General features: G+C 43.1%; 1 protein-coding gene across 2 annotated transcripts in view; it reads right to left on the minus strand.

Moving 5' to 3' along the window:
* The window catches only part of USP10 (ubiquitin specific peptidase 10), a 59,063-nt gene that overhangs the window by 19,401 nt on the left and 26,976 nt on the right, over nucleotides 1-12,686 (minus strand). For both annotated transcript variants that reach the window (XM_030471256.1, XM_030471257.1), the window contains one exon: nucleotides 3,526-4,551. In XM_030471256.1, coding sequence (XP_030327116.1) covers nucleotides 3,526-4,551 — 1,026 coding nt within the window. The remainder of the gene's footprint in view (nucleotides 1-3,525; nucleotides 4,552-12,686) is intronic.

Raw genomic sequence — 12,686 nt, forward strand, 5'->3', positions numbered from 1 at the left:
ATTTTCTACTGTGTAACATTCAAACACCTTTGTTACAAATTAAGTAATTCTTGTCTTGTTCAATGTAGTCTTCGGAGAGCAGCGAATTGCTGCCTTCTTTATGAATTTGTGTTACGTATTTGAAGTCACATCCACAATCACTCCAGCAATCTCATCTGGCACAAAGTAAATCCAAATTTCCCATGTTTGCTAAAAGAATATGGTTTTCAGATCTTAATTCTGTTTTCACTGTTACATCTTGAGAAGTAATGCCCAAAGATGGCATTTCCATCGAGTCCTCAACAGCAACAACAGAATTAGTTATCTTCCATTATTTTCCATGTAAATTGGTATTAGCACACACTGGGAAAAAAATCTGCTTTATTCATCTTTACTAAGGACATTTATCAATTCCCTAGAACTTCCAGATCTTTTTATTCTCTTACTATCACCAACTATTTGTTCCTCGTACTGTATGGCATTTGATTTCTGTTCTGGTGTATCCTTCCATACTTGCATTTTTTGGCTTCCCCTCTTTCTAATTTAAAATCATTCCAGATTTAGTCAGATCTTAATTGTGTTCTTTATCCGAAATTCTGCCTGCTGTAAGCAAGTTTTATGTGCACTGTCAATTCCATCATCCACAACGAAAACCCTGTAAGAAAATGTGATTCAGAAAATCTTTTTAGCTTTTCCCATTAAAATTTTTCCTGAAGTTACCAAGAACAGTTAAAAGAACAGCTAGTTTTCCAACCACTTACTTCCTTAGCTTACTTAGAACATTATATAAAGCACTATTAACAATCATCAGGTTATAACATTATATAAGGCATTATTAACTATCACCAGGTTATGCATCAGACGGTAGTAACTGTGAAATGTGGCAAGTGAAGCCAGAGTATTTTTTTTTTTTTTTTTTTTACAAATACAGACCATTTATGACCTTACTACCCCCCAGAAACAATTATATGTTTGTCCTAGCACCTAAATTAAGCTAAAGTGTATAATTAGTATAGTTGTCCCTTTCCAAATATGCAAGTGCTGTACATGTACTTCTCTACCATTCTGATGTTATCTGCTTTGAGTTTTGCCAAATAAGCATCAATGGTTCATAGTTTGCTTCAGAAGCAGCTTTAACTTACTCACTGATGTTGTCCATGAAGCTTCTCACCACACACCTTAGCCACCTGTTAAATTAATTCTTCAGTGGTTTTTCTTCCTCTTCAAGATTAACATGAAATCTGTCTATTTTCTACTCCTGATCTTCATCTCCTTATCTTGTGTAGCTTTCGTTTACATTTGAGGACTAAGAAACCACAGATGTTTTCAGGTTGAATCAGCAGCATTAAACTATCTTCAAGGTGCCTGTTGCTCATTAACCTCTGCTGTAGTAACTGCTGAAATTAAGGCACAAGCCAGCAATGTCCCTTCTTGTGGCCTGAGCATCTGATCCAAATCTGAGGGGCCTCAAAGTTCCAACATTAAGTCAGAAGATTTGCTAGTTTTGCTTGCTAAACTTAAAATACTTTAGGTCTGGATTTTACCTGTGCTTAGCACCCTACGGCACTTGTGGTTAAAAATTCTTTCCGGCATGAGTTGAAACTGGTGAATCCCTAGCAAATCCAACAACAGGATCTCAACTCAGCCACACAGAAAACAAAGAACACAATCAGCAGCTACCTATGAAACACATACAGGATTGCCATTGATCCCTATACAATGGTATTAACCTAGGGAGATTTAATATGTACAAGAGAAATTGAGTATGTACAAAACAGAGCAAATTATCTGCCTGGAAATCGTAAATTGAAACTCACGTTGCACAACGCACATTTCTGAGTGTGGGTGTATGAACAAAGCACTAATGTACCTACTTTCCAAACACAACAGAGAATGGTAGAAAAAGAACAGACCATGAAGAAAGTCACCTTTTTCTACAGAGCAAAGCACCTATTACATGGCATTCAGATCTCAAAAGTGAACGTTTTAGATCAAAATCAGTAGCATCTGAATTACAGTAATATAAGTCCTACCTAAATTAGCAACAATGAGAAGATTTATTCCTTTTCACTGGAAAGGATCTATGCTCGGATCATTCCTCTGCAAAACCAGCTAGCTAATAGTGAAGGTGCAGAAGAAAACTGCCTAAAAATCGCACCACTATTTTAATACATTAAAGATGAAATAAAAAGCTCTGCTCCCACCTGGTGGCAAAAAATAGTACAAAACCAGTAACTCTAGGAAGTTAACTTAAAGCTGAAGCAACTTGGATAACTTTAGAAAAACACAACTTTTTCTTCCGTGGCAAGCAATTCCAGCTTTACAGTTGTCACAACATAGTTTTAAGTTAAAATACATTACCAAATGATGGCTTAATATTTTAAGAGTACAACATACTCCACATGTATGGGTTCATACAAACTGTTACCACCTGATTATACATATTCTTTTTAATAGTAAACTGCGTTTGTGACTAAGTGAAAAATACACAGAAATATAAATTATTCTGACAGCTTTCCTCTCAACAGACAATTTTAAGTAATGAACCCATTACTGAGTAAGGAGAGGAAAAAAGGCAAGCATATAATTCTGTGTATTCCGTACAGAAATAACCAGGTTAGACTGTTTAGAATAGAAAACTTGAAGCTGTCACACATGAAAGGCCATTGTACTTGTATGTTAGCTTGAGCACAAACTGCAGGTCTTTGCACAAGCCTTTTCACATACAGACTATTTCACACATTCACAATATTTGTTTTTGTTCCACGAGTCAGTGACACAAAATGCAACCAACTGGATATTTTCCCTCATGTTTTCTGATTGAATGCTGGCACACTCCAGCATTTCTCATTAGAACCACAAATACGACGGGATCAACGGTCAAAGCCTTTGTATCACACACTCCCTTTCCTCATATACCCTCTGGACAGTTCCTCATGGTTCTTCTTGAACAGGCAGTATCTACCGTTGTTTCTGAGTAAAATAATATTGTTTATAATGGTTAATTCTTCAAAATTTGACAGACAGACCTCTCAAACAGCATGTTAATCAATAAATTATTTCCTGAATTAGAATTTCCAAAGCAAGACCTATTTAGATGCTACATTAAAGATACTGTAAGTACCCAGGAATTTCAGCTACTCTGGCATAAAAATACATTAATACTCTTTCCTTCTTGTAATGAAATACATTACAAGATTGTAAGTACTGGATAATATAACACACAATTTTCAGAACAAACTTTTCTAATGTATTCTCCATGTTATACACCAGCCTATTTAAAATCACAGATCAATTAAACACACAGTTTGACACTGTAGCGGTAATTTTACGGTATCCAGGATGACAACATGGTAAGGTCTCATTGGGATGTTTACTTGGCGACACAAAACTAGCTTTAAATTACATCTTTCATGCAGTGTTTGAACAGACATCTTACTACAAACATTAATAGAGGCATCTTATCTATTGATATTGCACACTCCTGTTTACAAGGGGAGTTAATACCCTTCCGGTGTAACATCCACTCGTGTGTATTAACTATACCTGCAATCTTTATGGCTACAGGATCCTCTGAAACTGGAACAGGTCCCTCTTTGACTTCAACCTGTTTTTCAGGGACCAGAGTAGATGTGGCAGGAGGGGTATACTTAGTCTCAACATAGACCACAGATGTGGAAGCAGAGGGCTTGGAATTGTGAAAAAGACTAGCCCACGATTTTGCAGGCTGATTAACAGGGGCTGATCCTGCAACCGGGACTGTTGCCTCAGTAGTAGGTGAAGCTTCCTCAGGCTTAGCTTGGTCTGAGTCAGTGCTTTCCACAGTGTGCAATTCTACCCCATTGGCAGCTGTGTCCTCACCAGAGGATTCAAGTGTTTGTCCATTAGTAACGCCAAGATTTTCAGTAGTATCAGTACCAGCATAAGACTGTACAACAGCTGTCCTTAAAGGGCTATCTCTGCCAGTCTCTGAGGGGATGCAAAACTGTTCAGAATTAGTAACACGGCATACCTCAGGCTGCCCTGCAGTCCTGGTATTGTCTAGTGCGCTAGAAACAGAATCATCAGAGACAGCTTCATTAATGAAGTCCACAGAGTTGTCCGGGCTGTTGCAAGTCCTTGGTGTGGCCAGGGAGGGTATGTCTCCCGTCAGTTCCGTATCCTCTGTGCTTATACTGTTTAGTCCCGAGGAATTTGCATGGCCATTTACAAGAGCTTCTGTGGGAGCGATGCCATCACTGACATCTTCCAGGTAACTGTAGTATCCAGGAGGTCTTTTTTTCTTCTTTTTACGCTCCCTTTGTCCAAGGCCTCCAGACAAGCCATCGTTTTCAGCGTTAGAACCGCTGTCCAAAGCGAGGTTTGGATCAGTGAACTGGCAGTCAACGGAGTTGTAGTTTGTTTCACTGAGAGTATCGTCAGGGGGGTTCTGAGCAGGTGCACAACTGAGAATGAATTCTGGAGCCTGAGGATTCAGAGTACTTGAAATACTGTAGTCTGTGTTATTTAGTACAGATGACTGTGTCTCAATGACTTCATTAACACCAAATTCAATTCTCTGGTACTCTTCCCCTGGACAAGAGAAAGGAAACCTGAGTTAGTGAATGGCATCTAATAAAAAAATTACAAAAATCAAGAAAATAATCCCATACTTTCCTACATCTCAGAAAACAAACTACATTCCCCCAAGTCAAAATAATTCATCTTCCCTATCTCAATCCTGAAGACTATTTTCAAAACATCATTTTGTTAAAGATAACAGAGTATGATTCAGATTTTCTTAAACCGGGTATGTAATGCCCCAAACCACTGCACAGCTCCTGCAAATAACTAAGACCTATTGAATTCACCTATTACGAAAAACTCTTAAAGCCCAATGACTTAAGCAACAACCTGTATTAAGTTAATTACTGGATAATTGCGTACAAAACACAGTGCAATATTATAACTTTCCACTTCTTCTGAAGCCAGTCTTTACCTGTTTAACTTTTAAAAACAATTTCCACATGTGGAGTTTGATGTTGGGGGGGTGGTTTGGTTTTCCTGGTGTGTAAAGATTTATCATAATCCTTAATAATTGAAAAAGTTTTCATTAATTGTACGGAAACAAGGAAATTACATCTTTTGAAACTCTAGGCTCATCACTAAATTTTATCACAGCTGAATTTATTACTATATGACATATATGACTACATAATTTTATGACAAGATATACAACATACACTTCAACATCATGATGTCAGCATTCAACTTGTACACACAAGTAGTGCAGAAAAATTTATGAACATGTTTGGGTTTGGTTTTTTTGGTTTGGCTTTTATTGGGGTTTTTTATTTATCTATGTTGGAACTCTGACATGCTCTTCACAGAAAGAGCTAGGAAATATTTTCCTGGCAGGCTGCAGTACAACAAAATATTGACAATCACTAAGTACTGCAGTGTCATGGAACTTAATTTCATAATGCATGTGTGGTAACTAGCAACAACTGAATACTTCAGATACAGCTATTTTCATAACTATCAAGATAAAATTGGTGAAACTGAGTCTCAGAATGTTTAAAGTAAACTCATGTTTTAGTACTTAAAAGTTCTGAAGGTCTTTCTAGGATATGTATGTTACTGTCTCAAAGATGTTATTTTTAGTACTTGTTTCCTAAAGATGGGGGAGTTAAAAAACACCTTTCAGATTTTTAAGACTGTTACTAGAGAATCAAACAACACGAGACACTATTTCTAAAGGAGTATACGTAGATACACCACTAAACTCTAAGGATTTTGTGCAACTTACATTACGTATGACATGTCAGCAAATGCATACTTTCAAGTATACCACAGACACTAAAAATGAGTGGTTTTGATTTGGTTTTTTGGTTTGTTTCCTTTGTTGTTTTTTTTTAAAGCAACAAAAAGCAAGCAACAGTTCCTAGGAGGGAAAAAAGGTTATTTGCACACCAGAGAAAGAATCCTATGGGAGCACAGGGGCTAGTGGAGAATGTTTTGATAGCTAATTGTCAATGTAACTGTTTTGAAACTCTCCAAATACTTTCTAGAAAAGTCTGCTGATGAAAATTTTAGCTTTAAAAAAATAAATAGGAAGAAAACAAAAAAAGACAGAACAAACCAAACAATCTACAGGGTACATATTTAACAAACATTCAGCATGTGTTGAGGTCTGACTTACCCATGCAATATCAACATATTATGAATTAATGAACAAAGATATACAATACAGACGTTAATTGCTTTTCTGCTTTGATCTATGAACCTGAGAAGTAAACACATTTCATGTATCAATTTCAATCCTGCTGCTAGTCAGACTGAAGGAAACAAACAAATGAAAAAGATGAAGAAGAACAGTCCATGCCCATCTGATTTCTGTAAATCACGTTAACAAGAGTCTGAATTTCAAATTTGCTTCACTTCTTCACTACACTTGTCATAAATCATTCTATAACACCATGTCTGCCAATCCACCATTCAGCAAGTACTTCTGCAATCACTGACTAGCTATCACCAACCAGAAAAGAGGGCTTAAGTTTCTTTTTGTCCTGGGTTCAGCTATAGCAGTCATTTTTCTCCTGCTTAGTAGCTGGTGCAGTGCTGTGTTTTTTAACTTTCAGCCTGGGAACAATGCTGATAACACCGATGTTTTTAGTTGTTGCTAAGTAATGTTTATTCCAACCAAGGACTTTCTCAGTCTCACGCTTTGCCAGGGAGGAGGGGAAGCCGGGAGGAAGCAGAGACAGGACACCTGACCCAAACTAGCCAAAGGGGTATTCCATACCACAGCACGTCATGCCCACTATATAAACCGGGGGGAGTTACCCGGAAGGCCCAGATCACTGCTCGGGTCGGGCTGGGTATCGGTCGGCGGGTGGTGAGCAATTGTATCCTCTCCCCTTGTTATTTCACTAATCGTTATTATCACTGGTGGTAGCAGTAGTGGTTTTGTGTTATACCTTAGTTGCGGGACTGCTCTTATCTCAACCCGTGGGAGTTACATTCTTCCCATTCTCCTCCCCATCCCTCCGGGAGCGGGGGGAGGAAGAAGGAGGGGAGGGGGGGGGTGAGCGAGCGGCTGTGTGGTTCTGAGTTACCGGCTGGGCTCAAACCACGACAGTTCTTTTTGGCGCCCAACGTGGGGCACGAAAGGTTGAGATAACGACAGATCTGACCAGAGTGTGTTTAATCATATTTGTGATAAGCATTCATTGTTACTACTCGTCACAATGGTGATTATTTGGCTCTCAGACTTGTTGCGCTTGATCTCAGAGTTTCAGCATGTTGTACCTTACTTACAGCCACTATTTGCTGTTTTAGTGTTTATCGGCTGGGGGGCCTGGGCTAAGGTTCTTGTTTCACTGTACTTCATGGTAATGACTTGTAATACAATAGACTCATTGATCATGAAACTGGTCTGGTTTGTGCTTCCAGCGTGGCCATCACCACTATACATTGGGAGGTATATAATGAAATATTTTAGCAATTGCATATCTTTTTTTTTCTCCTCGGGGGGTAAACTTACGAAGGAAGCATTCTCTTTCACCCCCCGTTCCCCCACCAGCCTATTTGCAACAGCAATTGAGAGTTCTGAAGGTTTTAGATGGCCTTTGAGTACCCTTGAAACCTGCCTGCTGATTGTGCTGGGGATCAGCATGTTGGCACACATACGGAGTGTGTTTTACCCACGGCCATCCCGTCGTAGGAACATCCTATTTCGTTTAATGTCAAAAATTCAGCAGTATCAGGTTCGAATCTGGTCTAGGGTTAGACGACGATATAGGAGGACCACCAGGAGATTTTCCCTGAGGCTGGACAGTTATGAGTGGCAGGGTGGGTGGGATAGTATGGGCAAGTACCTAGGCCAGTGGGCCCCTCCAGTGCTTTGGAACTTCACCACTGAACAAGTGCAACATCCGGAAAAACTAGTAAAACACTTAAACGAGGTGTGCTGTCGTCCTGGTTATACCAGAGAGGGACAAATTTTGGCAACGTGCTGGGGCTTGGCCTATGCCTACAGAGCCCTGCTCAACACTACCCAGCACCTTCAAAGGGAAAAAAATGTCTCTGGATCTGATGGCAAAGCAACAGACAACGCAGCTATGCCAACTACAAGCACAGCAGCTACTCAGACCCTGACCACAACAGTCAACACAGCTACTCCAAGTACAGCAGCTACATCAACCCCAGTGACAAGCACAACAGCTACTCAAACCCTGACCACAACAGACAACGCAACTACTCCAACTTCAAATACAGCAGTTACACCAACCCCAGTGACAAGCACAACAGCTACTCAAACCCCGACAGCAACAGACAATATGGCTACTCCAAGCACCACAGCTACACCAACCCCAGTGACATGCACAGTAGCTATTCAAACCCCGACAGCAACAGACAATATGGCTACTCCAAGCACTGCAGCTACACCAACCCCAGTGACAAGCACAGTAGCTACTCAAACCCCGACAGCAACAGATAATGCAGCTGTTGGTGTTACTCAACTCCCAAGCACAACAGCTGCACCAACCCCAGCAATAGACATTGCAACCACTCCAATCCTAGTGGCAGACACTGCAGCCACTCCAACCACAGTGACAAACACTGCAGCTAAACCAAATGTCCAGTTTGTGACAATGTCTGTTGCCCCTGTAAGCAAAAGCAAACGAAAGGCACAAAGAGCAACCCGCGAAGCGAAGAAAGATGAAGACCCAGTGCCATTACTATATGCAACAGCACCTGAACAAGAGTTACTACTACGTGGGTCAGAGGAAGAGGAAGAAGAAGAAGAGGTCACTTCTCGACCCCGGACCTCAACCGAACTACGGAATATGCGAAAAGATTTCACCCCTCTTCCAGGGGAGCACACTGTCACCTGGTTGCTCCGGTGCTGGGACAATGGGGCCGACGGTCATGAACTAGAAGGTAGGGAATCCAAGCAGCTGGGATCACTTGCTAAGGAAGGAGGAATTGACAAAGCGATTGCAAGAGAGAAGCGAGCCCTCAGTCTTTGGAGGCGGCTCCTGGCAGCTGTGAAGGAAAGGTTTCCCTACAAAGACGATATTACGAATCGCTCAGCCAACTGGACCACGATAGAGAAAGGCATCCAGACCCTGAGGGAATCAGCCATTATAGAGATGATCTATCGTAGGCCGGATTCCAGGAACACATCCGTAGACCCAGATGAAGTCGAATGTACACGACCCATGTGGCGGAAACTTACACGGAGTGCGCCATCATCATATGCCCACACATTGGCATCAATGACCTGGAATGACGGAGTATCACCAACAGTGGATTTCCTGATTTGTCAACTCCGAGAGTTCAAAGACAATCTCACCCCTTCCATCATTTCAGCTGTGGAAAAACTGTCCCAGGAGTTCAAACAATTGAGAGACGATTCATCCGATCTATCCAGCTCTCCACGCGTACCAACCCATGTCTCAGCTATCAACAGAAGGCGCCCTACTGCTCGAGAAAGAAAATATACGAGGTACATGCCACGGGCCACCCTATGGTTTTACCTGCGGGATCATGGAGAAGACATGAGAAAGTGGGATGGAAAACCTACTTCAGCTCTGGAGCAACGGGTGCGTGAACTGAAGAGGAGAACAATGGTCAAGGATGATCCTCCCAGGAAAGCTGCTGCTCCAGTCTCTGGCGAGCAGTTTCCCAGATGGAGCGAAAGAGCTGATTTTACTCCAGCTCCCGTGATAAGGAATACTAATCCCTTTCTACAAGACAGAAGTGGAGAATTTTGTGATCACTATTAGAGGGGCCCTGCCTCCAGCCAGGTGGAGGAGAGGGATAATCGGGTTTACTGGACTGTGTGGATCAGATGGCCTGGCACATCAGTCCCACAGAAGTATAAGGCTCTAGTAGATACCGGTGCACAGTGTACTCTGATGCCATCAAGGTATCAAGGGGTGAAACCCATTTATATTTCTGGAGTGACAGGAGGATCCCAAGCGTTAACTATGCTGGAAGCTGAAATCAGCCTGACTGGGAGGAAGTGGCAAAAGCACCCCATTGTAACTGGTCCAGGGGCTCCATGCATCCTTGGCATAGACTATCTCAGGAGAGGGTATTTCAAAGACCCAAAAGGGTATAGATGGGCTTTTGGTATCGCTGCCTTGGAGACAGAAGAAATTAAGCAGCTGTCCACCTTACCCGGTCTCTCAGAGGATCCTTCTGTTGTGGGGTTGCTGAAGGTCGAAGAACAACAAGTGCCAATTGCGACCACAACAGTGCACCGGCGGCAATATCGCACCAACCGAGACTCCTTGATTCCCATCCATAAGCTGATCCGCAGACTGGAGAGCCAAGGAGTGATCAGCAGGACCTGCTCACCCTTTAATAGCCCCATATGGCCAGTGCAAAAGTCTAATGGAGAGTGGAGATTAACAGTAGACTATCGTGGCCTGAACGAAGTCACACCACCATTGAGTGCTGCCGTACCGGACATGTTAGAACTTCAGTATGAACTGGAGTCAAAGGCAGCCAAGTGGTATGCCACAATTGACATTGCCAATGCATTTTTCTCAATCCCTTTGGCAGCAGAATGCAGGCCACAGTTCGCTTTCACTTGGAGGGGCGTCCAGTACACTTGGAACCGACTGCCCCAGGGGTGGAAACACAGCCCTACCATCTGCCATGGATTGATCCAGACTGCACTGGAACAGGGGTAAGCTCCAGAACACCTGCAATACATTGATGACATCATCGTGTGGGGTGATACAGCGGAAGAAGTTTTTGAGAAAGGGAGGAAAATAATCCAAATCCTGCTGAATGCCGGTTTTGCCATAAAACGGAGTAAGGTCAAGGGACCTGCACAGGAGATTCAATTTTTGGGAATAAAATGGCAAGATGGACGCCGCCAGATCCCCACAGACGTGATCAACAAGATAACAGCAATGTCTCCACCAACTAACAAGAAAGAAACACAAGCTTTCTTAGGTGTTGTGGGGTTCTGGAGAATGCACATCCCAAATTACAGTCTGATTGTAAGCCCTCTCTACCACGTGACCCGGAAGAAGAATGATTTCAAATGGGGCCCTGAGCAACAACAAGCCTTTGAACAAATTAAATGAGAAATAGTTCATGCAGTAGCCCTTGGACCAGTCCGGGCCGGGCCAGATGTGAAAAATGTGCTCTATACCGCAGCTGGGGAGAATGGTCCTACCTGGAGCCTCTGGCAGAAAGCTGCAGGGGAGACTCGAGGTCGACCCCTTGGCTTTTGGAGTCGGGGATATAAAGGATCCGAGGCCAGCTACACTCCCACTGAAAAAGAGATACTGGCAGCCTATGAAGGGGTTCGAGCTGCCTCAGAAGTGATTGGAACTGAAGCGCAGCTCCTCCTGGCACCCCGGTTGCCTGTGCTGGGCTGGATGTTCAAAGGCAGGGTCTCCTCTACACATCATGCAACTGATGCTACATGGAGTAAGTGGGCCGCACTAATTACACAACGAGCTCGAATACGAAATCCCAGTCGTCCAGGAATTCTAGAAGTCATCATGGACTGGCCAGAGGGCAAAGATTTTGGGATGTCACCAGAACAGGAGGTGACGCGTGCTGAAGAGGCCCCACCATATAATGAACTGTCAGAGAGTGAAAAGCAATATGCCTTGTTTACTGATGGGTCCTGCCGTATTGTGGGAAAGCATCGGAGATGGAAGGCAGCTGTGTGGAGTCCCCTGCGACAAGTTGCAGAAACTGCTGAGGGAGAGGGTGAATCGAGTCAATTTGCAGAGGTGAAAGCCATCCAGCTGGCCTTGGACATTGCTGAACGAGAAAAATGGCCAGTACTTTATCTCTATACTGACTCATGGATGGTGGCAAATGCCCTATGGGGGTGGTTGCAGCAATGGAAGCAGAGCAACTGGCAACGCAGAAGTAAACCCATCTGGGCTGCTGCATTGTGGCAAGATATCGCTGCTCGGGTGCAGAACCTGGTGGTGAAGGTACGCCACGTAGATGCTCATGTACCCAAGAGTCGGGCCACTGAGGAACACCAGAACAACCAGCAAGTGGATAAAGCTGCTAAGATTAAAGTGGCTCAGATGGACTTGGATTGGCAACATAAGGGTGAATTATTTTTAGCCCGGTGGGCCCATGACACCTCAGGCCATCAAGGCAGAGATGCAACATATAGATGGGCTCGTGATCGAGGGGTGGACTTAAAGATGGACACTATTGCCCAGGTTATTCACAAATGTGAAACATGTGCTGCAATTAAGCAAGCCAAACGATTAAAGCCTCTCTGGTATGGAGGACGATGGCTGAAGTACAAATATGGGGAGGCCTGGCAGATTGACTATATCACACTCCCACCAACCCGCCAGGGCAAGCGCTATGTGCTTACCATGGTGGAAGCAACCACCGGCTGGCTGGAAACATACGCTGTGCCCCACACCACTGCCCGGAACACTATCCTGGGCCTTGAGAAACAAGTCTTGTGGCAACACGGCACCCCAGAGAGAATTGAGTCAGACAATGGGACTCATTTCTGGAACAACCTCATAGACACTTGGGCCAAAGAGCATGGCATTGAGTGGGTATATCAATCACATCCCCTACCATGCACCAGCCTCTGGGAAAATCGAACGGTACAATGGGCTGTTAAAAACTACACTGAGAGCAATGGGAGGTGGGACTTTCAAACACTGGGATACACATTTACCAAAAGCCACCTGGTTGGTCAACACTAG

The sequence above is a fragment of the Strigops habroptila genome, chromosome Z, assembly GCF_004027225.2.
Source record: "Strigops habroptila isolate Jane chromosome Z, bStrHab1.2.pri, whole genome shotgun sequence".
Taxonomy (NCBI): Eukaryota; Metazoa; Chordata; class Aves; order Psittaciformes; family Psittacidae; genus Strigops; species Strigops habroptila.